The 24138-nt window shown below is 43.8% G+C and overlaps 1 protein-coding gene across 1 annotated transcript; it reads left to right on the top strand.

Annotated features, from left to right (window-relative positions):
• The first annotated feature begins 11982 nt into the window (after positions 1-11982).
• ENC1 (ectodermal-neural cortex 1) lies at positions 11983-13752 on the top strand. Its single transcript, XM_009961978.2, has one exon. The coding sequence runs from the start codon at positions 11983-11985 to the stop codon at positions 13750-13752; it is 1770 nt and encodes a 589-aa protein (XP_009960280.1).
• The last annotated feature ends 10386 nt before the right edge of the window (positions 13753-24138 follow it).

Genomic DNA, 24138 nt, shown 5'->3' with positions numbered 1-24138 from the left:
TCTGTGGCAGAATCCAATTCACTGGTTTCCTTTGTACACAAGAACAACGATGTCTCAAATAAAGGCTTCCAGAGAGTACATAAACAAGTCTTTTAAAAGAAGCAAATGTGTCCTTTTAAGTCCTTCTCATTAAACAGACATAGGCTGATGAGGCTACTGAGGCTACTTGTGCATATAAGAATGCCTGGGAAACAACCCCTGCTGTAGGCAATATGTTCAAAAGTTAGATCTAAACCACAGAAATACCAACTCCATAGGACACATTCATTCTGTTAAAATGTCTGGAATCAGATTACTTAGTCCTCACAATCATCAAGCTTCACAGAGTAAGACTAGGTAACAGACTATTTGAACCTTCTCATGTTCTGCCAAGAGCCTTCAAAAGTGTTCCTTTCTTAAGTGTTTTTAAGTATCTGCAAAAATTCTATTTAAGAACATCCAGAATTAATGTGGCCTCAAAACTACTAATAATGCTGTTCCAGATGTTTGTGGTGAATTGTTCAGCAGGAAAATTAATAAAGCCATACTTACACAAACAAGCTTGCTTTAAAATACTTGTCTGGATCTGTCCTAAACCTGTAAAAACCAGGAAATTCTGTACTCTCTGTCTCTTTAAAGCAGTGGTCCCCAACAAACCATGTAAGCTTCCAAATTTCTCATGCATTCTTACCAAATTTTTTTGAAACAATATAAACTTTACAGTTTACTTTGGTTCTGTGGACCACTTCCCATGACTTCATGGCCTGTAGTTTGGAAACTAGTCCTCTAAGATATATATACAAGATGATGGAAAGCACAACTACAGGACGTCTGTCAGCTGTCACTTTAATTTGGTACAGTGGATGATAGTAGCAGAGATCTGGACTTCTGGCAGGTAAGCAACCTGGACTTACACCCAAGGTCCTGATATACCTATATATCCACATGGACAGATTAGCTCAACGTCCCCTGAGCACTGAAAAACAGAAGCAGCAAAAAAGGTTTTCGCTCATGTTTGCTCTTACCCACCTGAAGAAATCCAAAGTTCTCTCCCAAGTATGTGATGCAGTCAGGACATTTCAGCTCCTATGCATTGCCTTCTTTTTTTCTGGCATCTGCCACTGTATGGCTTGACTCTTCAGCAGGCCTGAAGAGATGAAGAGCTAGTTCCCTTCTGACTTGAGGGTGAAATAGCATCTAAGTGAGGGGAACAGTGTAACAAGTCCCCAAGCTAAAATGTAAAATTTTTTGAGACATGCCTGTGTTTTCAGACTTGAGTGACTCAAAGTTGTGCCACCAAAGAAGTACGTGTATTCCCATCTCGTGTAAAAATCCTGTCCTTAAATACATTGAATATAAGTCCTTAAATAGTCCTTAAGTATTAAAAGGCCTTAAATATCTTATATTTAAATGTGTAGTGCTACACATGAATGTAAGAATAGCCACTTAGATGTGTATTCCCATCCTTACAAAGCCAAAGCTATTCGTTTGCATGAATACATTTTTGTCTTCCTGCTTTCAATACTAATATAAAAGATGAAGATAAGCCAAAAATCTCCATCATTTAGGGGTCTCCCTAGATGACACACTGTCCTGTGTTTACATTACCTAGTTCCTTCTTGAAGACTAAACATTTTAATGAACAATATAAGGTACAAGCTTATTCTCAGAGACTCATCAGCATTGGTCAGTTCCAAGCTTAGGTCTGTAAGGGGTCAGGTGGAACTGGCCTGTGGTCCCTGCAGAACTGGAAGACGTGGGGAACTCACAAACCCTTAGGCCAGGTTTCTGTTGCAGCATGTTACAGGCTTTTCAGTACAGACGGCAAAACCTGAAATAAGAAGCCAGCTTAGCTGTCACCACTGGGGGCCACTGCTACTTAGCAAGAGAGAAGCAAAGGGAAGTTGCTGCAAGGCCTGGAGCCTGCACTGACTTGAGACAGCTCCTGGACAGAAGCAAGAAACAGCCCCTGTGTGGAGTCAGTGTTCAGATATGGGAATAGCCAGCAAAGATATGCACAGGGAATTGAAACCTCCTGACAATGAACATATGAATGAGATGATAAGACTTTTGCTGAATGTCACCATGAGTGATGGCAGAAGTGTCCCCAACCACTCTTTGCAGCGGTATTCCCAGTCCTGTACTGGTCCACGTTATCTGTGGGAAGTGGCTTGCATACCAGTAATAATTGGGACTTCCTGCTAATCAAATCTCATCAAAAGTGAGTCATCATCACTGTTGTCTTCGTCGACCAGGAGTGACTTTTCTTACTAAGCCGGACAACAGGCAATATGGAATAGGCAAAAATAAAGTCAGGTAGCAGAGCCTTTTTGGGGAGTAATTAGAGAACAAGACAAACTGGAAAATTATAAGATGAACAGAGGATTTATGTACAGAAAAGAAGTGGATGCCTTTTCCTTATAGTCTGAGATATGTTTTTTTCTCAATACTATTCTGTATAAGCACATACTGCTGGAATAATGCAGAACTGTGAATTCTGGACTAGATGCAATAGTCAGGCATTTCCAAGGTTTACCCTAAGGATTAAGAAATCTCAGGTGAAAATCTTTCTCCACCCCAGACATTATCCATATTGATAATGTTATTTTACAGTCAAATTGACCCTTCTGGAAATCATTTGTACAAAACATATTCAGCTTTAAATAGAAATCAAGGCCTGATTTCTCCTATCTTTTACACATAAGATGATGGCATAACTCACTGACTTTAAATGGGCTAGTGTTCATGTACTTTACAACTGACAAGGGACTCACACCTCACAACCATTTGTCACACTGATGCAATATAAATGTTTTGGAGAGGATCAGTTACATGTCACATACACCAACATTTGCCCCTTAGCGCTGCTAGCTTCTAAAGAGCAGTGGGTATTTTCTTGTCGGTCTGAGCTGCCATGCCATGCAGGAATGACATCTAAGGGCCAGCCTGACTGAACGTAATCCCTTTGAAAAATAAACATACATAGAGGTGAGGAAAAGACAACAGGGCAAAAAGGGGTGTCTCCCCCCAGAACTAGTGGGTAAGCTGGCGTAATTGTTGCCAAGAATTGTTGAAAGTTGACCTCCCAACAAACACTTTAAATACGTACATCTTTGGCACTAAACAAGCACTGTACCACACTGGCCTGTATCAACCCAAATCTCTGTTTGCAGGCCAGGGTGGAGAAGCCCATCAAAGGCAGATGATAAGAAAAGCAGGTGTGGGTCACTCAGGGGTATTCCTGGCCCCATCCCCCTGGGAGGGCTCTGGCACTGGTACTGCTATTGTACAGTGTTAATTAGATCATTCTAATTAATTCATTCAAAGTGTAAATTAGGAAGGAATGAAGATAAATTACACTAATACGTTTAACCCCATGCTGTTTATTTAGCAGTTGAACAAAATAATGTGGTTAAAAAGAGTCTAACAAGGCAAAAGCCCAAGACACAGCTGTTTAATAGCATTAAAAATGAGATCTCAGCCTGTGCTGCGGGCACATACTGCTTGTTTGCATTTTAAAGGGTTGCCAAGATAGCTGTACTGGCAAACCCTGCTAGTGTAGATGCAGCTGATACTAACAAAACAAAACAAAAATGTATTTCCGTCTCCCGAATGAAATAACCTGCACTGGCAAATGGATTATTTTGATAGTACAGCTCTGCTGGAACTCTTGATGGTGTTGCTAGGCTAGTCTGGAAGATGCTTTAGTAACATAGGTATGCCTGCAAAATGTTTAAGTATCAATAAAGCCATATTATAAAGTTTGTTATACATTCAAGGATCCAAGAACTTATCTCAACACAAGCCAAACCAATTTAAATCAAGTGTGAGGTGAAACTCATTTAGTTGTAACAGCAGTGTTTCTCTGCATAGCAAGATGGATTTGAGTTGGACAAAGAAGTTTTTGCTACCCCAGTTTTTTCGGAGTCAGATGTGGCACTTACAATTTCAGAGATGCAAACTGAAAGTATTTGGTGGTTTATAGGCTTTCTGTTTTTGAACACCACACTTCCATTCCACAATCATTCTTTCAGACTTATTAAAAAAAAAAAAAAAACCCAACAAAGGCAACTCTAAGAGATTATCAATTTCACCTGACTCTAGAAGCCGGGGCTTTGAGAAAAGGGCCAATTATGTTTCGATTTGTGATAAAATCACGATATTTAGCAACACTTCAAAGATCCTATCTATCCTGGCATACGAATACCAGGAGAAACATGTTCAAACTAGTTCAGTGGGCATGTTAAACTATGTCCTGGGATAGGCTAGGCCAGCTTTGTTTTCAGCAGTGTCAAAATACAGATTGGCCCATCTACAAAACTGGCTTAACCAGAACTGTGTTTAAATGTGACCTGACTTAGTTCTTAGACCAACATAAACGAGGCCAAAGATTTGCTTTGGACCAGGTTAATTTCTTGAGTGTTTTTTCCATGCTAGCCACACAAGCATTCTTATTCCAAATGTGTTATAAATTGTATTCAGCCAGAGCTACCTACTTTTAACTCCTGTGCAGAAAGAAGCAGATGCACTTTAGATGCTCTGTCACCTGAGCATACATAGGCGCTCCTGTGAGCAAGTTCAAGAGAACCACTGTTGCAGTTTGTAAGCGTTCCAGGTGTGGAATTACAGGCAGAGCACCATGGAGTTGCTTTTTCTTCTCCTTCTTTCTCTGCTCTCACCAGTAGCACTGCTTTACACAGTGCATATGCGCCAAGTCACATGCACACAGAAGAGGCTGTCTGGGTCTGGCTGTGTAGTTGTTTCCCCAACAGATGATGTATAGCTTCATCCAATCATTCTGCCCTGATTAACTTCAACAGGTTCCTTGTTTTATCAGTACTTCATCTGGTCACTCTCTTGCAGGATTATTGCCTCATTCTGTTCACGCAGAGTATTGCCCAAATCTGTGCTGTGGGCAGCTCTGTAAGCCCTGTACATTGCCCTCTTTACAGATCTCATTTTTCACTTACCATTCCTCTTAGTCATACTCAAAATCAGTTTTGCAGTTCAGATGTTGCCAAGCAATAGATCAGGTAACATTATTGTAGCATTTCTGTTTTTCACTCATCACGATAATTCTGTCTGTTTGAAGTTTGTCCTGACACTGTATGAAGTAATGCGTCCTTGTGTTTTTAGTTGCATAGGATGATATAATCTGACTTTCTGACACCAAACTATGGAAGATTTACCACAATAGAATTAGGTCTAAGGTCACAGGATTTGGGTGGAATCTCTGCAGGTTTTGTTGGGGCAAAATGGGCGAAAAAAGGATCAAGGCATTTTATGGGAAATGTTATGATGAAAGGAAAAACCCAGACTCATAACATGGACAATCCAATGTGCAACCAAGGTCAAACATTGACAGTCTAATCCAAAATCCTCCAGAGATACATGACTCAAGTGAGCATTGGTGTTGGTGAATACCCCTTGCGTAAGGTCATTTACAATTTCCAACAGCTTCTCATACCTAAACAGCTTTGAAGCATACTTTATTACATAGAGATGTGCAGCATTTTTAGACCTTGCAGTCTGCAATACTTCATGTTGTAATCAAACAATATTGCAAAAAGAAATAATCTACGAAACAAATTACTCTTTCATCTGTCCCTGTTCAGCCAAGCTCTCCAGGCTTGCTTATGGCCCCAGCCTCTCTGGAATTTCAGATGCGGCCTGCCGTACACTAAGCGTGTGCTTATCTGCAAACTCTGGAGTCCAGCAACCAGAATACAAGTAACCCTCTGCATTGTAGTGAACTGCTTGCAGGGCTTCTTTTAACAGGAGAATTTTGGGTGACATTTCATTATAAGGAATGAACTAATTCTCCAAACTATTATATGCAACTAAGAGTTTCCTGCTGGAGAGTAAAATAATTGTTATCTTCCCTGAAGCCCCTTTAGACTAATACCATTTTTTAAAATGGTATTAGTAAATAGTAAATTTGCAGTATGTACCACGTTTAGTATGGCATCCTCTTATTTTTCTTGTAGAGAGCTGCACAATACCATTATGTAAACACTGCCGCTATGTCTAGAAGATGTTTAGTTTTGAAATCGGTCTTTTGCACAAGCGCGTTTTTCTCATACTTTGTTAATTGTGAAACAATTAAAACCAGGCTTAGCTTCGCCCGGCCGTAGCACTCCACCGCGCAGCTCGGAAGCGGGAGCTCTCGGAAGGCCTCGTGCGAGCGCAATGAGAGCGCAGTGGTGCGCTGCAGCGCTGCAGCTACGCGGCGCCGATGGACGGCAGCGCCCCGCGGGCAGCGGCAGCACCCGGCAGCGGTGCTCGGCGCCCCCGCCATGCCTGGGGCCCCGGCCTCCCTCGGGCCCTCCCGGCCGCTCCGCGGGGCGCTGCGGAGGGGCGCCCCACTGACTGCTTTGTCGGCTCCTCCCCGGGCTCGGCCGCCGCGGCGGGCCATGCGGGCCAGGGGCACCGCAGCCCCTCAGTGCCCGCAGCCCCTCGGGCCCCTTCGCGCCGTTCCGCAGCCTCCGAGCCTCCTCCGGGCTCTTCCCCCCGCCCCGGGCAGTTGTTTCGCTGTCCGCAAAGCGGGGTGAGCACCCTCGTTCGCTCCGAGCGCTGCGGGCGCTGGCAGCCCGCTCCCCCGGGGAACGCCCGCTCGCCCCGGTAGAAGCGCTCGCCTGACGGCGCAGGGGCAGCCGCCAGGAGCGCGCAGGCCGGAGCTAGTGCGCACCAAGGGGGGCGGCCCGGCGAAACTCGCGGGGCCACCGCGCCGCTTCTGCCCGTTTCGGCCCCCCCGGCGCGGCGCGGTACTCCCGCTGCGCGGCCCGCGGGCAGGGGAGGAACGTCCTGCAGCCCCCGTCGGGGCGGCGCGGGGGCACCTTTGCACCTTTCCTGCTGCCGGCCAGGACAGCGACTCCTGTGAGCGCGCTGCCCTCCTCCTACCGTCCCTCCCCCGCCTGTCACTCACCCGCTTTGCATAAACGCTCCCCCCGCCCCCAGCCCATATACCCCTTCTCCCCGCAGCCGCCGGGGCAGTGCTGCGGCCGGCGGTGCCAGGAGGAGCAGCCGCCCCCTTCTTCCGTCTCTCTTTCCTACCTCCCGCCCTCCTCCCGCGGCCCGCCTCCCGCCAGCGGCACCACCTCCGCCCGGCGCTACGCGGCTCCCGGCCGCGCAGCCTGCCCGACCGCCTCTCCGCGGAGCCGCAGAGCCGGCAGCCGCGCTCCCCTCCCATGCGCGGCGCTGCGCCGCCCGCGGAGGCACAGGGACGTCGGCGCTCGCCCAGGAGCCGCTGCTGTAAGTCGGTGGTCGCCGACCTGTTGCAGCGCCGGCCGCGCTGGGGAGGCGGGTGGGCAGCGCGGGTCCGCGGAGGGGCGGGGGCGGCCCCGCCGGGCGGCGGGGGCCGAGCTGGGAGGCAGAGCTGCCGCAGGCTCGCGGCGGGCGCTCCGCGGGTCTGCGCTGCCTCCTGCGCGGCCGAGTCCGCTCTAGCCGGGCTGCCCTGCTGATTGCCGGCACAGCCGGAGCCCGGTCGTCGTCCGCTTTGCCCGGAGTGCCGGGGACCATCGACCCTTCTGCAGGCAGAGGGGGCACTGGGCGGCCCGTGGGTCGACGTCCGCGGTAGCTGTTGACTTCGGTATGCGGCTGTCCTCGGAAAGTGCCGGCTCCTGTTAGGGAGGCTGCAGACCTACCCGGTGGGCTTCAGCCTCCTCCTCGGAGCCCCAGGAGGTCCGGAGCATCCCTCAGCGGGCGTGAGGCAGCGCAGGGGAATCGGCGAGCGCTGCGCTGCTCTTCCTGCACTGGTGCAGAAACTTTTGCACGTGGTTCTTGCTTTATAGAAGAAACCAAAAGCATTTTCACTGCTCGTACTGTTTCTTTATCAAGCTGGGAAGAAACCCACTAAGCGTCTTTTCAGAGGCGGAGTTCTTCAGGCGTTATGATGGAGTGAACTGGGGGGGAATTTAGAGTTGAGTTTCTTTGTCTGCATGTGGTGAGCAGTAGTGCATTCTTAGCAGGAGCAGCGTGTTCTGCTTTCCATCTCGCTGCAGGTCCTAGGAAGCCACTGAGTTTGTGCTAGAGGACTTTAGGTCGGGTCAGGGTTGGCTCCGCGAAAAGGATTGTATCGCTGCAGATTTAGCAACTGAAAGCGGCGTCAGTTAAATCGATGGGATTGTTTAGCAGATTTCCTCTCCTTCAGCTGGTTCACCGATTCTGAACAAAAACTCAACCACCACCAGGTAATTACAGAGTCGTATTAAAATGAGCCTACATCAGGGATGTGTCAGTAATTTGAAAATACTTAATTTTTCATTTGATTTAGGCTGAGACCTGCGTGCTGCAGAGCTGTTAGAAGTAAGGTAGGGAGTCTGTTGTTTAATCTTAAAGTAGTGTTTACTACTGGGCTGCTGTGACAAGTAGCCTGTTGAAGTGCAAATATAAATCAAAGTCTTGGTTCAACCTCTGTTCCTAGATAAAATCTACATCTGTAATTTACTGACCACTTCTTGACTTTTACATACAAATATTGTTATTTCTAAGGAAAAAAATGCCTCAAGGGAGTTGACGCGTATTCAAGATGAACATTTGCTCACTGACTGTAAATTACCTCCGCTGAAGTATTTGAGGCTTGCATAATTTCCAACACCAAATATAGAAATCAGAGATGTCATTTATACATTTTAATATTCTTGTAAGATTCTGGACTGAGCTAATTGTCAGAAACTGCAAAAGGACATGTTTACAGAAACACTGCCTGTTAGTAAATTATGATAATTGCTTGTAAGGGTGTTTTCATACTTATTAGTCGATGTATGAACACATCTCAGTAACCACAGTGGAGGAAAAAGATATGTATAGATAGGTGTCTTTGTTCTGTTTGAGGAAATACGTTAGCTTATCTTCAATGTGAATTGGCATACTTTGAATTCTTCTCAATAGATGACATTATGATGATAAAGCAATGCTACTGGAACAGTTAAAGACCAGCATAAGTGAAATCTGCAAGTGCTTTGTAAGAAATGTCATTGCTCACTGAAAGACCAAGTCTTCTGTTTTAGTGGGGTGAAATGCTGCGTGCCGTATTCAGTAGCTGTTTGAGAGTGGCTTTTACCGTTCTTATTTTTTTTTTTTACAGCAGTGTTTGTTGCTGTGGCTGTGGGTGGGCTTGGGTAACACGCGGTGATCTGTTCTTCCCCGTCTGTAGCTCACTAGCCTCCAATGTATGGATAACTGCAGGGTGGGTTTTTTATGTTTGCCTCTATTTTGTTGTGGTTATGGGCTCATTCTGAATGATGCTGAGCCAGTGGCGCTTGCAGGAGTACAGAGCCCACTGAAAGATCTGAACATACACATTCGCAGCCTCTGACGTGAACTTTACCTGCCCTATTTCTGAACCCTGTGTGCATGATAAAAGAAAGTTTTCAGTATACTCTGAATCCCCCCAATATGTGGGGGGAAAAGGAGAGGAACTGTGTTTCCATGGAGTTCCTGACATGCCCAGACTGTGGTGTCTACAGGTTCACTTAATTGGGATGGAGAGTAGGGGGGCCATGAGCATCTTCAGATCCTGGTGACTGTATTGTCTCTGATCAGTGAGTATTTATCTCCTGTCCTGCTCCTTGACAAGGAAACCTTGCAGCAGGAGTAGGTCCTCAGTGTGGGGAAAGCCAGTCTGTAGAGATTCAGTGAATGCTTTGCACTGCATAATAGTAGCATTTAAAATGGTACAGTCCCTGGAAAAGTTTGAAAAAATTGCAGGGGGTGCATTGCTATTGAAGGGTTCACCTTGCCATCTGTGTCTCCAAACTGTTTGTGTACTAATAGTTCAAGCCATGACCCTTTCTGTAATCCTTCAGTTCCAGCAAGTTTCAACCTGTATATGGGCAGTATAATCTTTTTGGCTATAGATTAAGTGGGTAATTTTAGTCTGAGATTAGTGCTCAGGATCCTTGAATGCCATCTGAGTCTTTATTTGCCAGACAATACAATTGCATTAAAGGTAATTTAATTTTCCATCTAGAAGGATTTGTGTTGTGAAGACATACCAGCCTCCTTAAGTTGTTCCATGCTAAGTGTTAATGCATTTAGTAGGTTGGTCTAGGGAGCATTGGTAAAATACCTTTCCAAACTTCTGCATGGTAGAGTGAGACAGATGCTCTGCCTTGTGACTCTGATGGGAAGGAATCCCCTCTGTTTTGGAGGATTTTGGATTGAGCACTGTGTATTGAGCTTTGTTGCTTGTTGTTTTCAATCCAAGTTAAGTTTCATCAGGGAAGTCATGCTTCAAATTAAAGGAAATGGGCTATGGTAGTTCTACAGTAAGGTGTCTCTTTGTTCCTTAATTGGTTCGATGGGCATTTTTTGCTGTGACTGAAGGGAAATGTGTATCACAAACTTGCTGTTGGATGTGATGAATCAGTTACACTGTACATTAGCACAGCTAGCAAGGAGAATGGTACTGGCTATGCTGCGGTTAGTCTGCAGGTGTTGCATATTCCATGTAGACAGATCACTTGCTCTGAAATGGAGTCCGTTGCCTAAATTAATCATATATGGTTCTGATTTTCTTGAAGGTTTTGGTCATATGAATCTGGAAAAATACATGTGTGTATTAAAGAATGTGCTTTTTTGAGGCTTGTAAAGCTATGTCATCTTGAAGCATGAAATGTGGGAATAGAGTTGTACAGAACTGTTCCTGTACTGCTTAAACATGCTCAGGAGTATGAAAATGTTTGAGTCAGTGAGAGAGGGAAGTATATCCACATTAAAAACCTCCACAAGTGGCCCCAGGTCATGCTCTGATTTGAGCATTGGGCACTTTGCAGGTAGGCTTTGGCACTGTTCCTTATTTGAAGGCACAGTAAAAGGTACTCTGAGCATGCGAATGTCATAGTAATTAGGGAAGTTTGGTTCTTGTCTTTCTCCAGGTTTCCTTTGCAGTTTGGAGAGAGAGAAGTGACATTATTACAGTAGTGGTCATAGCCACAGCTTGCACAGGGCTTCTTATGTTTCATCTCCTCTTACTTACAGTGTGGCTTTTTGGCCATTAGCTTTATATGGCTGCCAGTATTCCTCCTTTTCCCTATACTCCATAATATTTTGGCTTGACTTTTAGTTAAATCTGGAAACTTGTTCCTGTAATCATATGTAGACCTGCATATCATAGCAGGTAATAGTAACATTCACCTCCAAACAGGGACCGAACAGCATTGTGTTTGTTAGTAACAGAGTAGGATAGCATATGTTTTTTGTTTTATGCCTCCTTCAGACCTCAAAAGAACCAATGGCTTGTGCTCCAAATACCTGGCTGTTAAGGTAGCTTCAGACGCGATGCCTCAGTGACTTCAGCTAATAGTCAAAACACAGTTTTCTGCTGACTCAGTATATGCTGTATCACTGTAGCAGGCGGCTGCTGTCAGAGTTCAAGATGTAATCTCTAAAATTCACTCGTCATGTATTTTTACGGTTTCACAAGTCTAAATTTAAAATGAAAACCTACCAACGATCATGAAGTTCCCTTTTTTCATTTTCTGCTGTTTCATATGGAATCATTATACCAAAGGGAAGCTTCCTAATGGGATTAGTAGGTTTTTGTTCCATGTGCAGCTTTTGACATTCCTTAGGTATTCTGTCTGGTAGCCCTTCCTGCTATGATTCAGTACAGGAGAATGTTTCAAGCATGTGCATGTGTATGTATATAATGAATCAGCTGGTCTAGGTTGGGGAAGGGTGAGAAAATCAGTCCTGGTTCCTTTTCTCCTCTGACTTATTTGCTTTACTGTATTGCTATGAAAGTTGGAGATCAGGTTTCCCAAGATAAACCTGCTCTTGGGCAACAAATTTAAAGTATGTCATTTATGAAACTCGTCTTACAAAAAAATAAACACATGCCAAAGGTAGATGCAATTCTCTGTCCACTCGTCTATAAATTAAGGCTTTTTTTCCCCTGTCTTATAGTGAATAATACACTTTTTGATATGTAAAAATAATAATGAATTTAACTGTCTCATTAATCTTAATAATTTTTTTCTTTGTTTATAGGTGTGAAAGAAAATGTCAGTCAGCATGCATGAAAATCGCAAATCTAGGGCCAGTACTGGCTCTATAAACATATACTTGTTCCACAAGTCATCCTATGCTGATAGTGTCCTTACTCACCTGAACCTTCTGCGTCAGCAGCGTCTCTTTACAGATGTACTTCTCCATGCTGGGAACAGGTCATTCCCCTGCCACAGAGCCGTTCTAGCTGCTTGTAGCCGCTATTTCGAAGCAATGTTCAGTGGAGGACTGAAAGAGAGCCAGGACAGTGAAGTCAACTTTCATAATTCAATTCACCCGGAAGTCTTGGAGCTTCTTCTGGACTATGCGTATTCCTCCAGGGTTATCATCAATGAGGAGAATGCGGAGTCGCTGCTGGAGGCTGGCGACATGCTGGAGTTTCAGGACATTCGGGATGCTTGTGCTGAATTTCTGGAGAAAAACCTTCATCCCACCAACTGTCTTGGCATGCTGCTGCTATCGGATGCTCACCAGTGCACCAAGCTGTATGAACTCTCTTGGAGGATGTGCCTTAGCAACTTCCAGAGTATCAGTAAAAGCGAAGACTTCCTCCAGCTACCAAAAGACATGGTAGTGCAGCTCCTTTCCAGTGAAGAATTAGAAACCGAAGACGAAAGGCTGGTGTATGAGTCGGCTATCAACTGGGTCAGCTATGACCTGAGTAAGCGTCACTGTTTTCTGCCTGAGCTATTACAGACAGTGAGACTGGCCCTCTTGCCAGCCATATACCTTATGGAGAACGTGGCCATGGAAGAACTTATCACCAAGCAAAGGAAAAGCAAAGAGATTGTAGAAGAATCAATAAGATGCAAGTTAAAGATCTTACAGAATGACGGAGTGGTCACTAGTTTGTGTGCCAGACCCCGTAAAACTGGCCATTCGCTTTTTCTTTTGGGTGGCCAGACCTTTATGTGTGACAAGCTGTACCTGGTGGACCAAAAGGCAAAGGAGATCATTCCAAAAGCCGACATACCAAGTCCACGGAAAGAGTTCAGCGCTTGTGCCATAGGCTGCAAAGTGTATATCACCGGGGGACGAGGGTCAGAAAATGGGGTCTCCAAAGACGTGTGGGTGTATGACACCCTTCACGAGGAGTGGTCGAAGGCTGCTCCCATGCTTGTAGCTAGGTTTGGGCATGGATCTGCTGAACTTAAGCACTGTTTGTATGTAGTAGGAGGACACACCGCAGCAACTGGTTGCCTTCCAGCTTCCCCTTCAGTATCTTTAAAGCAAGTAGAACAATACGACCCTGTGACCAACAAATGGACCATGGTTGCCCCACTGCGAGAGGGTGTCAGCAATGCAGCTGTAGTCAGTGCAAAGCTTAAGCTGTTTGCTTTTGGAGGTACCAGTGTTAGCCATGACAAGCTGCCCAAAGTTCAGTGCTACGATCAGTGTGAAAACAGATGGACAGTACCAGCCACCTGCCCCCAGCCCTGGCGCTACACAGCTGCAGCTGTTCTGGGTAACCAGATTTTTATTATGGGTGGAGATACCGAATTCTCTGCATGCTCCGCTTATAAATTCAACAGTGAGGCTTACCAGTGGACTAAGGTGGGAGATGTGACAGCTAAGCGAATGAGCTGCCACGCAGTGGCGTCTGGAAACAAATTGTACGTGGTTGGAGGCTACTTTGGTATTCAGAGGTGCAAAACGTTGGACTGCTACGATCCCACGTTAGATGTGTGGAACAGCATAACGACCGTGCCCTATTCATTAATTCCCACGGCATTTGTCAGCACATGGAAGCACCTCCCCTCCTAATTGTGTGTATGTTGCAATTACAAATTATCAGGTAAGAAATAGCACCTTTGAATTCCACTGTAATAATGCTTTTCACAAAGCTTTTCAGCAGCAGCTCTGAGGAGGGTGAGTATATTCAATGCAATTTTACAGCTGGAGCAACCAAGGCGCATACATTCATGGGCTGTTGTAAGCCAGGCACCACGTCTGTCACAAAGCCAGATGCTGGAAGTAGTTTGCCACGTATCTTGCACCCACTTCTCTTTGCGGGGCCTTTTCCAGCACGATTTAGCTGTAAAGGACTGAGCAAAAACAAACTTTTAAACTTGTGGAGAAATGCCGATAATCTTTTGGAAACTGAATCCTGCTCTGCACTTAAATACTAAATGCATGCTAGACAAGGGTTCAGTGACGTTTTCCTGATGACAGAAGCTGGGTTGCTCTATATATCCAGTAATAGTGCCCAAAAAAGATACTGTGCATTCTGATCTGAAGCCTGATAGTCAATTCGCTTGAATTTCCAGGCAGACAGTATGCTCTCTTCATGCAGACAGCCTTTGGGGAAACTTGCTGTCTTACGAAAGGTGTTTTACAGGCACTTCAGGCCTAACTTTCCATCTTGCCTAGACAGCATGGTTGCACCTGCATGGACTAAGGTTGTATTTGCTCCATTGATTACTTTAAAATACAGATTTTTCAAAATAGTTATGGTCATACATGTTGGACTAGATACGGTGTTAGGAAGACGTGTAATTAATATTGCTGGCTGAAATAATTACCAGTCTATAGCACACACTGTTCCAAGACAATTTAATTATACATAATGGGCCAAGCTCTTACCAGGTGCAACTTCAGCATTGTATCTTCTCACAAGCCAGTCTGAATTTGGCATTGCTTCTTTGGTTGTTGTGAATTTCTGATTTTTAGGAGGAGGGGAGAAAAGGTTCGTTAAAAAAACCCACTAAAAATCTGAGTACTTACACATATTGCTGATATTTTTCAAATGTGTTTTTTCATGCTAACTACTAACTGTTATTCAGCTGTTACTAATTTTTCCTTATTTTTATCTTTTCTAGAGTTACATCACTTAAAATAAGTCACTGACATTTTCCAGAACTATTAATCTGTGTATTTTGCAACAAGTCAGGCACACTCCCATCAGTGTTGTATTGCTTTTTTACCCCATTCCCCTGTTGAGACTTTAGTGCAGAATCACAGTTACCACCAGCCAACCAACCAAATATAGTGGCATGCTTAATCCTAAATAATCCATCCCTGTGAGTGGTAATTTCTTTTTGGATTTGAACAGTATATAGTGTAACCATGAAAGCAGGCAGGTTACAAGGAACAAGGCAAAGAAATAGAGTTGCAGTAATTAAACAAGCTATGCATTTCTATATAAGTTACCTAGAAGTCCAGATTGATGTAGATTGTCCAGAAAATGGGAAGAACAGCTTGTGTATAAAGACTTCCCTAGTTTCTTTTGTTTGGGACAGATAATTTTTTTTTTCTGGTGTCTTTTGCAGCTGGAGACATTTGCCTGACTCTTGCAGTAAATGTGAAACTCAAGTGTCTTTGAAGCAGTGTAGATAGAAGTATATACCTAGAAATGCGGGGTATTTGTGAAATTCCTTTCTCTGTGTTGCACTGAGGATTCATCTTGTAGTTGTCTTTCAGATGACTGGGAGCTTTGATTGCATAAAGAATACAAGGTTGGGCCCTTGCAAAGCAGCAGGTCAGTGTGGAAATGTATGAAATTGGGCTGCCTTGTGCCGTCAGCTGCTCTTGTTTCAGGTGGTTGGTTGTCTCAAAGACACCGCCGTCTCTCCTCCCCTTTCTTCATTTTTCACAGACTTGCTCTTGGGAAAGCAGGGCAGACCCTTGGGACTTAACAGATTCTGGGTGCTGGGAGTAATTGCACCCCCAACAGCACGCAAATGGAAGCCCTGATTTCTATGCAGTGGCTTCCTCCCTAGCTGGGAACAACATCTTGACGTCTTCAGTTAACTTCTGTTATTACTGACTTATGTACTGACTTTCAGCAGTTCTCAGTGTTATCAGAGCAGCAGTATTGAATGCCCGGACGCAGCTGTATGCCAAGAAAAATATTGACTTATTCTTCTGAGACTGACTTAATTGTTCTGAAGCTTACAGTACATGAGGGAGTGTTTTATTTTGAAAGAGTCCTCAGAATGTAACGGTGCAAAAAGCTTTCCTTTGCTCTGAAGTATCTTGATAAAGCCATTATTTTAGCTTAACTAACACACAAGATAACTGGCTTAACTAACACACCAGATAACTGGCTGAACGCAGCCATAGACTGAAATCTCTCCAATGCTATGTGCTCATCCAGCAAGCAGGTTTTTTTTCCTACTGACTCCTGCTGCTTTGTCAGTGTGTGGGAGGGACAAAAAGGAAATTACTTCTGATTACCCTCTGTTTTCATGGTGCTGTGTGGCCCCAGTCTGACAGCTTTTAGGAAGTTTTCAGTCTGCTTTGTCTCATTCCTCAAACCTGGGGCTTTTGAGTAGGTTGGGGATTTTTTTTTTTCCCCTTCTGTTTTGGAACTGTTTTTTGTTTTTTGTTTTTTTTTTTTTAAAGTTCATCCTATGGCAGGGAACATTGTTTTGGCATCAGTGTTGATAGTCTGTTTCAGTGAGAACAGTGTGCTACGCTGAAGAATGTCTAGAAAAGACTAATCAGCACTAAGTGCAGAGACCTGTTTTTTAGACATAGTGAAGATAGTGTGCTTCAAGCCCACAGTTGCAAAGAGGCTTGATGCTCTGGGCTGTTATGTAGGCTGTAGTGTTTCCTCTTGAGTGTTCCCTGTTGTTCTTAGACATCACAACTAGAGAGAGATGCTCAAATGAACACTGGAGCTCCTTTGCATTGTAATGATGTAGGATTGTAGCAGTTCTGTCAGAAATGACTGTGATTAGCTGACAATAGCTTGGAAGTTGGCATTTTAATACAGCTTCCTGGTGAAAAAGCAAAGCACAAGCTCAGCATCCAAAGGCTGAATTTCTCATTGAATAATCACTTTTTATAACGAACTCTAGGATGGAATTATTGATCCATGGTGTATTGTTGTGTGAAAAGAAATGAAGTGACCTCTGCTCTTAATGAATAGTAGATACGTTTTAAGTATGGGGATTATAGGTCCCTTTCTGTACTGTGAATAAATTAAATTCAGAATTCTTCATGGTGAATGGAGGCATTGGGGTGAGGCATCTTCACCTCCCCTTCTGCTTTACTTCAAGCGGGTTTGCATTGGCCCAGGGATGGAAAAAACTCTTTGCACTAAGTGTACATGTGGGATTTTGTGGAAGAGAAGTTGCACAAGTTTATGTTCACTTAAAACAAATCTACAAACCTTTAAGATTTGGGGGAGGCATAGAAATGTGGAAGTATGCAGAATGCAGAGACTGCCATGTTGAACTGTATTGGGCCAGTTTGATTTAGGTTTAAAATAACTGAATTTATAGCCAAAAGATTAAAGAATCTTTCTGGGGTCAGTAGGATGGTTTGCAGAGTAAGGCTAGTAGAATAATAAAGGCAGAATCTGACCCTAAATAATTATATTCTTGGCTGGCTTATTTATCAGGAGTTGGCTATCACACAGGAGCACTGAGGTGGTGGTGGGGCGGGGAAACCCATGAACTGGATTGTGTCCTAAGCCTAGCTTTTAGATTTTCTTTGACATCTAACAAAAACCTTATCGTACATTGTCTCAGCAAAACCCTTTAAGTCTTTTTTTTCTCTTCTCTCCCCCCCTGCCTTCCCATGCTTTTAGTTTGCTCCTTTATTTGGAGAAGAGAATTGGAACCTCAGATCTGGAGAAACGGTTTTAATGAAGAAAAATCGTTCACAGTCTCTTGCATTTGAAGAAAATCATCTGCACCTTGTAAATTATCTAACCTAGACATGAAGGAATGGGAGGAAAAAAACTGTCTTCAGTGCTTCAGCATGTGCTTTAAACATGAATGGAGAACCTGATTTGGTCCTTGTGCTAGTAATTGTGCATTAATGCCAATATTAATCAGTCCTTCAAAGGAGAAAAAGAAGAGACAGAACTTCTCTGAGCTGTGCAGCACACAGCACTTGATTTCCATGGACTCCGCTGTTTGTATGTGAAATTTGAAATGGTTGTCACCTCTCTTTGTGGTGGTTTGAAGTGCCAGCGCCAGCTGCAGGGGAAGCAGGCCAGGCCTGAAACAGCGAGATGCTGCTGTGAAGGAAGATGCAGCGGTATTGCTGTTGAACTCTGCTAACCGGATTGTGATTGTCTGTGGGCAGTGCCTACAGCATCTCTTAGATCATGCATTGCATTGTCCTGTGTGCAGTGAGTGACCCTCTGCTTGATAAGGAACTGCCCTGGGGTGAAATGTTTTTGCAACAGTGGGGAATGAAAATGACATCCCCCAAGTGCTCCTTGTTCCCTTTCCTCCCTGTATTTATAAGTAATTCAACTGTCCCATTCCTGTTATGTTACTTGTTGTAGATATAGTTATTTATTGTTCAGTGCTTGCATGCTGAAACAATGCCTGTGATTTGTCTTCATGTTGCAAGGGCTTGTGTGAATTGTTGTATGTTTTGCACATTTTGTGATCGCTGACTTGCTCTGCTGCACAAAGAAAGAAGACTGTTTGATAACAGTTGGAGGTGGGAGGGAGGAGTGGCTTCCCAGTCAGAAATGGAAGGATTACAACGCAGGATCTTAAATTACACATGTAGTAAAGGAAGAAGCCATGGAAGTCACTGTCTCAGGCCACCAGCTCCCCCGGTTGCATGTGGTGTGTCTTGTAGATGGTGTCCTTGCTACATTTCATTTGTTGATCATGCCTTTCAATTTCTAATCTGGAAATAGCCCAAATCTCTTGCAGTGCTCTCTTTGTGCAGCTTCCTGATTGCAACGCAAATACTGTGGAAGAGCTTCTGGATACCAAGCCCAGATGAAGTCATTGTCCAAAGTTATTTATTTATTTATTGGGTTGGAGGAGGGGTACCTACAATATAGCCACATTGACCTGAATGAGTGGAGTATGGGGATTCAAGAGTAAAAACAAAAAAACCTCAAGATAGGTTAGTGATGAAGTCTTAAAAGAAAAAAAAAGAAAAAGAAGAGCAGTAATTTTGCACTGACTGGATGGCCTCATCCATCTGGATTTCAGATGATCATCTGAGTGGCCAAGTGTCAAAGACCCAAGTGCTCTAGCAGAAATTCTTATGGGGATAGAAAATGAATTTCAAACCTCTTAATCTTAAAAATAGCCCTCAAACTCTGCTGCCTTTTATTTTCCTTAGCCGGGTGTGTCTTTAAACACTTGGTTGCTCAGAAGCGTCAAATACAATCCTGAGAAACCATACTTTGATTTTATTTTTTTTAAATTTGTTTCTTATCAGTCTGGTCTTGAGACGGAGATGAAGCTATTCTTTTTCTTATGGATTTCAGAAGCTTATGTTTCACAGGTGCTTTCTTTGCCAGATCCTGTCATGAAGCATGTAGTGTATTGTGTTTTTTCCTATATGTTTCTTGAGCCCAGCTTAACTGGCACATTCAGTAACATGGTTGGTGTGTGCTGCGCAGCAGCAGGCATGCATGCAAAACAAAAATAGTCACATTGGTGATGCTTGCCTTTCTGTGTGTAACTGTGATGTAGCTGTATTTGTGAAAGCTTTGTCATCTGAAAATGTTTACAGATCGTTGGAAGTTTCTCTGTGCTGCCTTATATTTGACTTGCTGTTTGGAGTAGACCCTTACATTTCAGAAATAGAGTATTTGGAGTTCTGTGTATACTGAGAGAACACTGATTATTTAGCAAAGGCATTAGCAGGTTTTTTTAAAGGGTGAGGCCCACTAGATATGACCAGTTATAGTTCCTCAGGTTAAACTAATTTCTTGAAATGATAGATTAAAAAGCTGTTTAAACACACAGCTCCCCCCCACCCCCCCGATTGTTTTCTGTTAGGTGACTTTTAAGCAATAGGAAAACATCTTAGATAGAGTAGGTCTCCTTTCTGTACGCCTGTACTTGCACAGGTTGCCCTGTTGAAGCAAACAGCCTTGGATTGCTGTTGCCTTTCATCTTCTGGATCGCTCCTAGGAGTGCAAAGGGAGCCGTAAAATCGGGCTTCCTGTGCTTTGCATGTCCTCTCCCTAGGCGCTAGTGACTACACAAGGTACAAGGAAGTGAGAACCGGGTCCCAAGGGGCCCCCTTGTTTGAATAAGGGCATAGAGGTTTGAGACCTGTTTTGTCCGTCAGGCTGATTAGAGTCCAGATGTGAAGCTGCACTGCATCTGACTACTTAGCTTATGAAATCTGTTTTGTAGCACTGTGCATCTTCCAAGAGTGGGATGAATTTTCTGCAGCTGTTTCCAAAGTTGTGGTCTGCTTTCAAGTCCTCGAGTAATTCTTGTGTGTAGGCTGAAGGAAGCTGAAGTCAGGGTGGGCCTCTGGCTCTGCAGGGAATATGCTAGGCTCTTGCTCTTTGAATTGATGTGGGAATCCTGGCTAGCTACTTGACCATTCCAGTCCTGCAAAACACCCCACACTTTGAAGCAAACGCAGTTCACAGCAGAGTGCACACAAAAACCCTGGCATAAGATGGGAAGGTTCCTCTTATTTTACAGGCTGGTTGCTGTAGAAACATGTAACAAAGGACAGCCTTCCTCTTCTGGTATGATTGTGCAGCCCCTTTTCTCTAGGTCTGACACCTGTCTGAATAAGAGTGATTAGAGCAGAATAATGTTCCCTTTCCAGGCTATTGAAGATGTGGTTCATGTGCTAAAAGAAAACTGTGCAAGTGAAGAAGTAAAATTGTCTATGTTGTGTCTTTTTCTTTGCTACTACATCTTAAGGTTTTGTAAAACTTGCGTTTTTTTTCTACAGTGTGAAACTGAAAGCCAATAAATTATTAGATATTTTCTTTCCGTGGAACATTTCTTTCAAGTGTTGTATCTTCCTCCCCTCCCCAAATGCTTTGAATCCCTTATAATGTCCTTTTCATGTCCTCTTAATAAAAGCACATCCACAACATGCAGTTTACTGCTTTGGTTTAAGCTTCTGCTTCAGTTGCACTTCCCTTCCCTTTGTTCTGTTCTGCTGCTGTTGCTATGATCTCTATCTCGAAGTTCAGCAGTTAAAACTCAAGAGCCTCAAAACATTTAAGAACAGGAAATGCAAGTCTGTTGGTGCTTGCAGTATATTTTAGCTAGTGCCTGATGCGACTTGGAAGCGGCATTAGGCATCCTGAATCCTTCCTAATTATTCTCAAGGCAAAAAATGCTGTTTCTGTGTAAAGCATTCCAGTTGTTCTATATAATGCACACATATACCAAACTATTTGATATTTTAAGCTTACTTACATTTTTATGTTTATACAGGGTGGGGGTTTTTCTTTGTTTGATTGATTTTTTTAAAATGCTATTGATTTTCTGTGTTGGCTTAGCACCTTTCTGGCCTTAAGGTGTTGCTGACCACTGTCCAGGTCTAAAATACCATCATGCATGGGCATTCATGCACACACCCTGGAGGTTCAGTTCCTCAGGTCTGCCAAGTACTGACCTGCTGTCCTGCCTAGAAGAGGATTTTTCTGAAGCGTGCATCCATTGCTTTGGAGCAAAGGAACAGGACCTTTCTCCCTTGCTTGGGTTGTTTCATTGCCCACCATCTCATCCTTGTGCCTATACAGTTCTGAAGGAGGAAGTAAGAGAGAAGGAGGTGTCCAAAGGTCACAGCACAGTGCAGCAAGGATGCTGAGGCTTCAGTTGCCATTGCTAGCCCAGTCTGTACAGTGTGACTTGTGTAACTGAGCACTTGGGTTCCTGGCCCTGGAAATTAAATTGGAGTGCTTGTTTAGCAGAGGTAGAGAAAGGCAAAGTAGGAGCAGGAGGTATTCCTTTCAGCAAGAATTAATTTTTCTGAAATCTTCTAAGCTACTTTGCTAAAATTCCTGCAGCTGCCCCCTGAAAGTCATAGATTTCTTTGGGGTGTTTATTTGCCCAAAAGAGTTAGGGCCACAGTATTAAGTGACTTTCAGGCCTCGGCACTGCTCGGTTAACCTGTGTTTGAGGCATTTGCAATCAGTCTTGGCTGGGGGAGTGCGACACTTCAAGAATCTTGAAATATGAAGGATACTGGGAGAAATCAGTCTTCCCACAGAATGGGATAAGTTTAAATCAGTTAAAATGCTTATTGCAAACTCTTTACTGGACAGTAACCTGTTTTTTTTGTTGTTGTTGTTTTTTAAATTTAGATTTCACCAGGGCCTGGGATGCTAACAGCAGCACTGGGCCTGAACAGACTGCTCTAGAGTGACTCACTGGTGTAATTTTAGGGCATCAGGTTATTTACTGGAGGATTTTTATCTGGTCATGGATTCAAATTCCTTTGTTTGGCTCTGAATGTGGAAGACTTCTTATACTGGAGGTCTGATTTTTATGGTGAGAATTTAAAAAAGATAATTATGTTTAAACAGCTAATAATCTGTAAAATAGACATCTGCAAGGTGGCTTTATTCATGATAAGTATGAATACTAAATGCCTTGAATGATTAGAAAGAAATTGTCTCATTAGCATTGAGTATGGCTCCATCAAGCATACCTGGGTGACCAGCCCTGACTGGGAAGGTCTGAAAGGCTCTGTCTATACTAGTAAATTAAACATACCTGGGAACTATCTCTGGCACTGAAGCCACATGGCACGAAACAGCCATGAGCTCTTCAAGCAGCCCCTCATCCTCACAAGACCAGAGTGGCTGCACAAGTGCTGCTTGGGGTGGCTGCTGGAGTTCTCTGGCTCCTGAACCCTGCCTGGAAACCCTCCAGAGTCTGGAGTGCAAGTTTGCATGGGCCAAAACCATGGCAGGGCCACTTAACTTAACAGAACTGACCATCGCCTTACAGTGCCTGGGAACATTCTTGGGCGTGATTTAATATATTGCTGTCGTCTCAGCCAGGTTGTCCAAGTAACATCACGTTTAAATCCTGGGTGACTGGGTGGAAGTTGTCTTACCCAGCATTAGTGACCTAAATGCTGTTCAAGGTGGAGGAAGGAATGCTGTCTCTGAGTCACCCGGACCTTGATAAGTGGAAAAGATGGGTCCAGAAGAGGTGGAGATGTGCCGCTTCTTCAGATGCCATGACACAAAGCTTTGGAAGTGCGGAGAGAAGAAGGCAGGAGTGCCCACACATAGGTGAAGTGCAGTTGATGTTCCTGAAGGTAGGAGGTGGCAGTGCGCAGTGGGCTTTGCAGCAGCAGCATGCTGTCTTCTCCTGGATTAAAGAAAAAGAAAATGGAGCAGAGCTGTCACAGAGACAGCTGAAGTGTCCACATGGAAACATGTATGTGTGCCCATACCCCTGGTTAGCCAATACCAAATGAGACAAATTTAAGTCTCTCTTGTTTTAAAGGATTGCTGGTCCCCAGCTTTACTGTCATACCGTCACTTTTGGCCCTCACACCTCTGTAAAACCTGCATAATTTACTCCTGTCTGCAGTGTGAAAGGCTGTGATCTGAAATGGTAATCTGGACTATCATCTGTGTACGAGAATGCACATGAACCATACAGAAACTTAAGTATCATAGGAAAATTATATCTTTATTCAAATCTTTATGTGTGGTGTAGCTTGAAGCAAAGTACAAACTCCCTCAGTGGTAAGATATGCACGTACAGAACAGGACCATCTGTCCAGTATGTGTCTTTAATAATTGTCTGTGAATTTTAAACTGTCACTATTTGTTAGAGACTGTACAGTTAAATATGAGAATTACCCTTAAAACTGAAAATGTACTTAGGGCATGACTGTGAATTAAAACGAGTGGTTAAATAAATTACGAATAACTTTCATAATCATGTTTAGGCTGTGCTTCTGGCCTGACAATGCTCTGATGGTTTCAGGAAGCCAGACTATGTGTCCTTTTTGTGTGTGTGTGTGTGTCTAGTTACCCTAGAAACCATAATCTTTATCTCTGAAGCGATGGGGAGCTATGAAGGAGGCAAAGCCACTGGAATTTCTGCCAGGACGCCTCCTAATCCTACTCTTACGTTATTAGACATTTAGTAAATTACTTAGCTCTTGTGTATTAGATGAAGTTCATTAAATATTTTGTAATCACTGTGTGGAATTTGTGGGTCACAGCCTGTGCTCTGATTCAGAGGTAAAGTTTATGGTTATCTGTGTTACTTAATTACAATTATATATTTATATAAGCCAGAGTCACAAATGCAAACTACATTTTTAAAAATCTGCTGCTCTTTCCATGAGCTTTCAACATATCGCTTTTCGTCCCCAAAACAGGTTTGTGAGGGAGTGAAAATATTTAGTTTCAGCCTCAGTCCAGGAAACCAGGGCATGGGGGATTTGTCAAAGGATGCAATAGGAGTCACAGCGGAGCCTCCCCGG

The sequence above is a fragment of the Leptosomus discolor genome, chromosome Z (assembly GCF_034619465.1).
Source record: "Leptosomus discolor isolate bLepDis1 chromosome Z, bLepDis1.hap2, whole genome shotgun sequence".
Lineage (NCBI taxonomy): Eukaryota > Metazoa > Chordata > Aves > Leptosomiformes > Leptosomidae > Leptosomus > Leptosomus discolor.
Note: the sequence above shows the minus strand (reverse complement) of the source record. Positions and strands in the feature narration are given on the sequence as shown.

Bases quoted from the DNA above. Each gene is read 5' to 3' on its own strand.
- ENC1 (XM_009961978.2), top strand. From the start codon at position 11,983: ATGTCAGTCAGCATGCATGAAAATCGCAAATCTAGGGCCAGTACTGGC.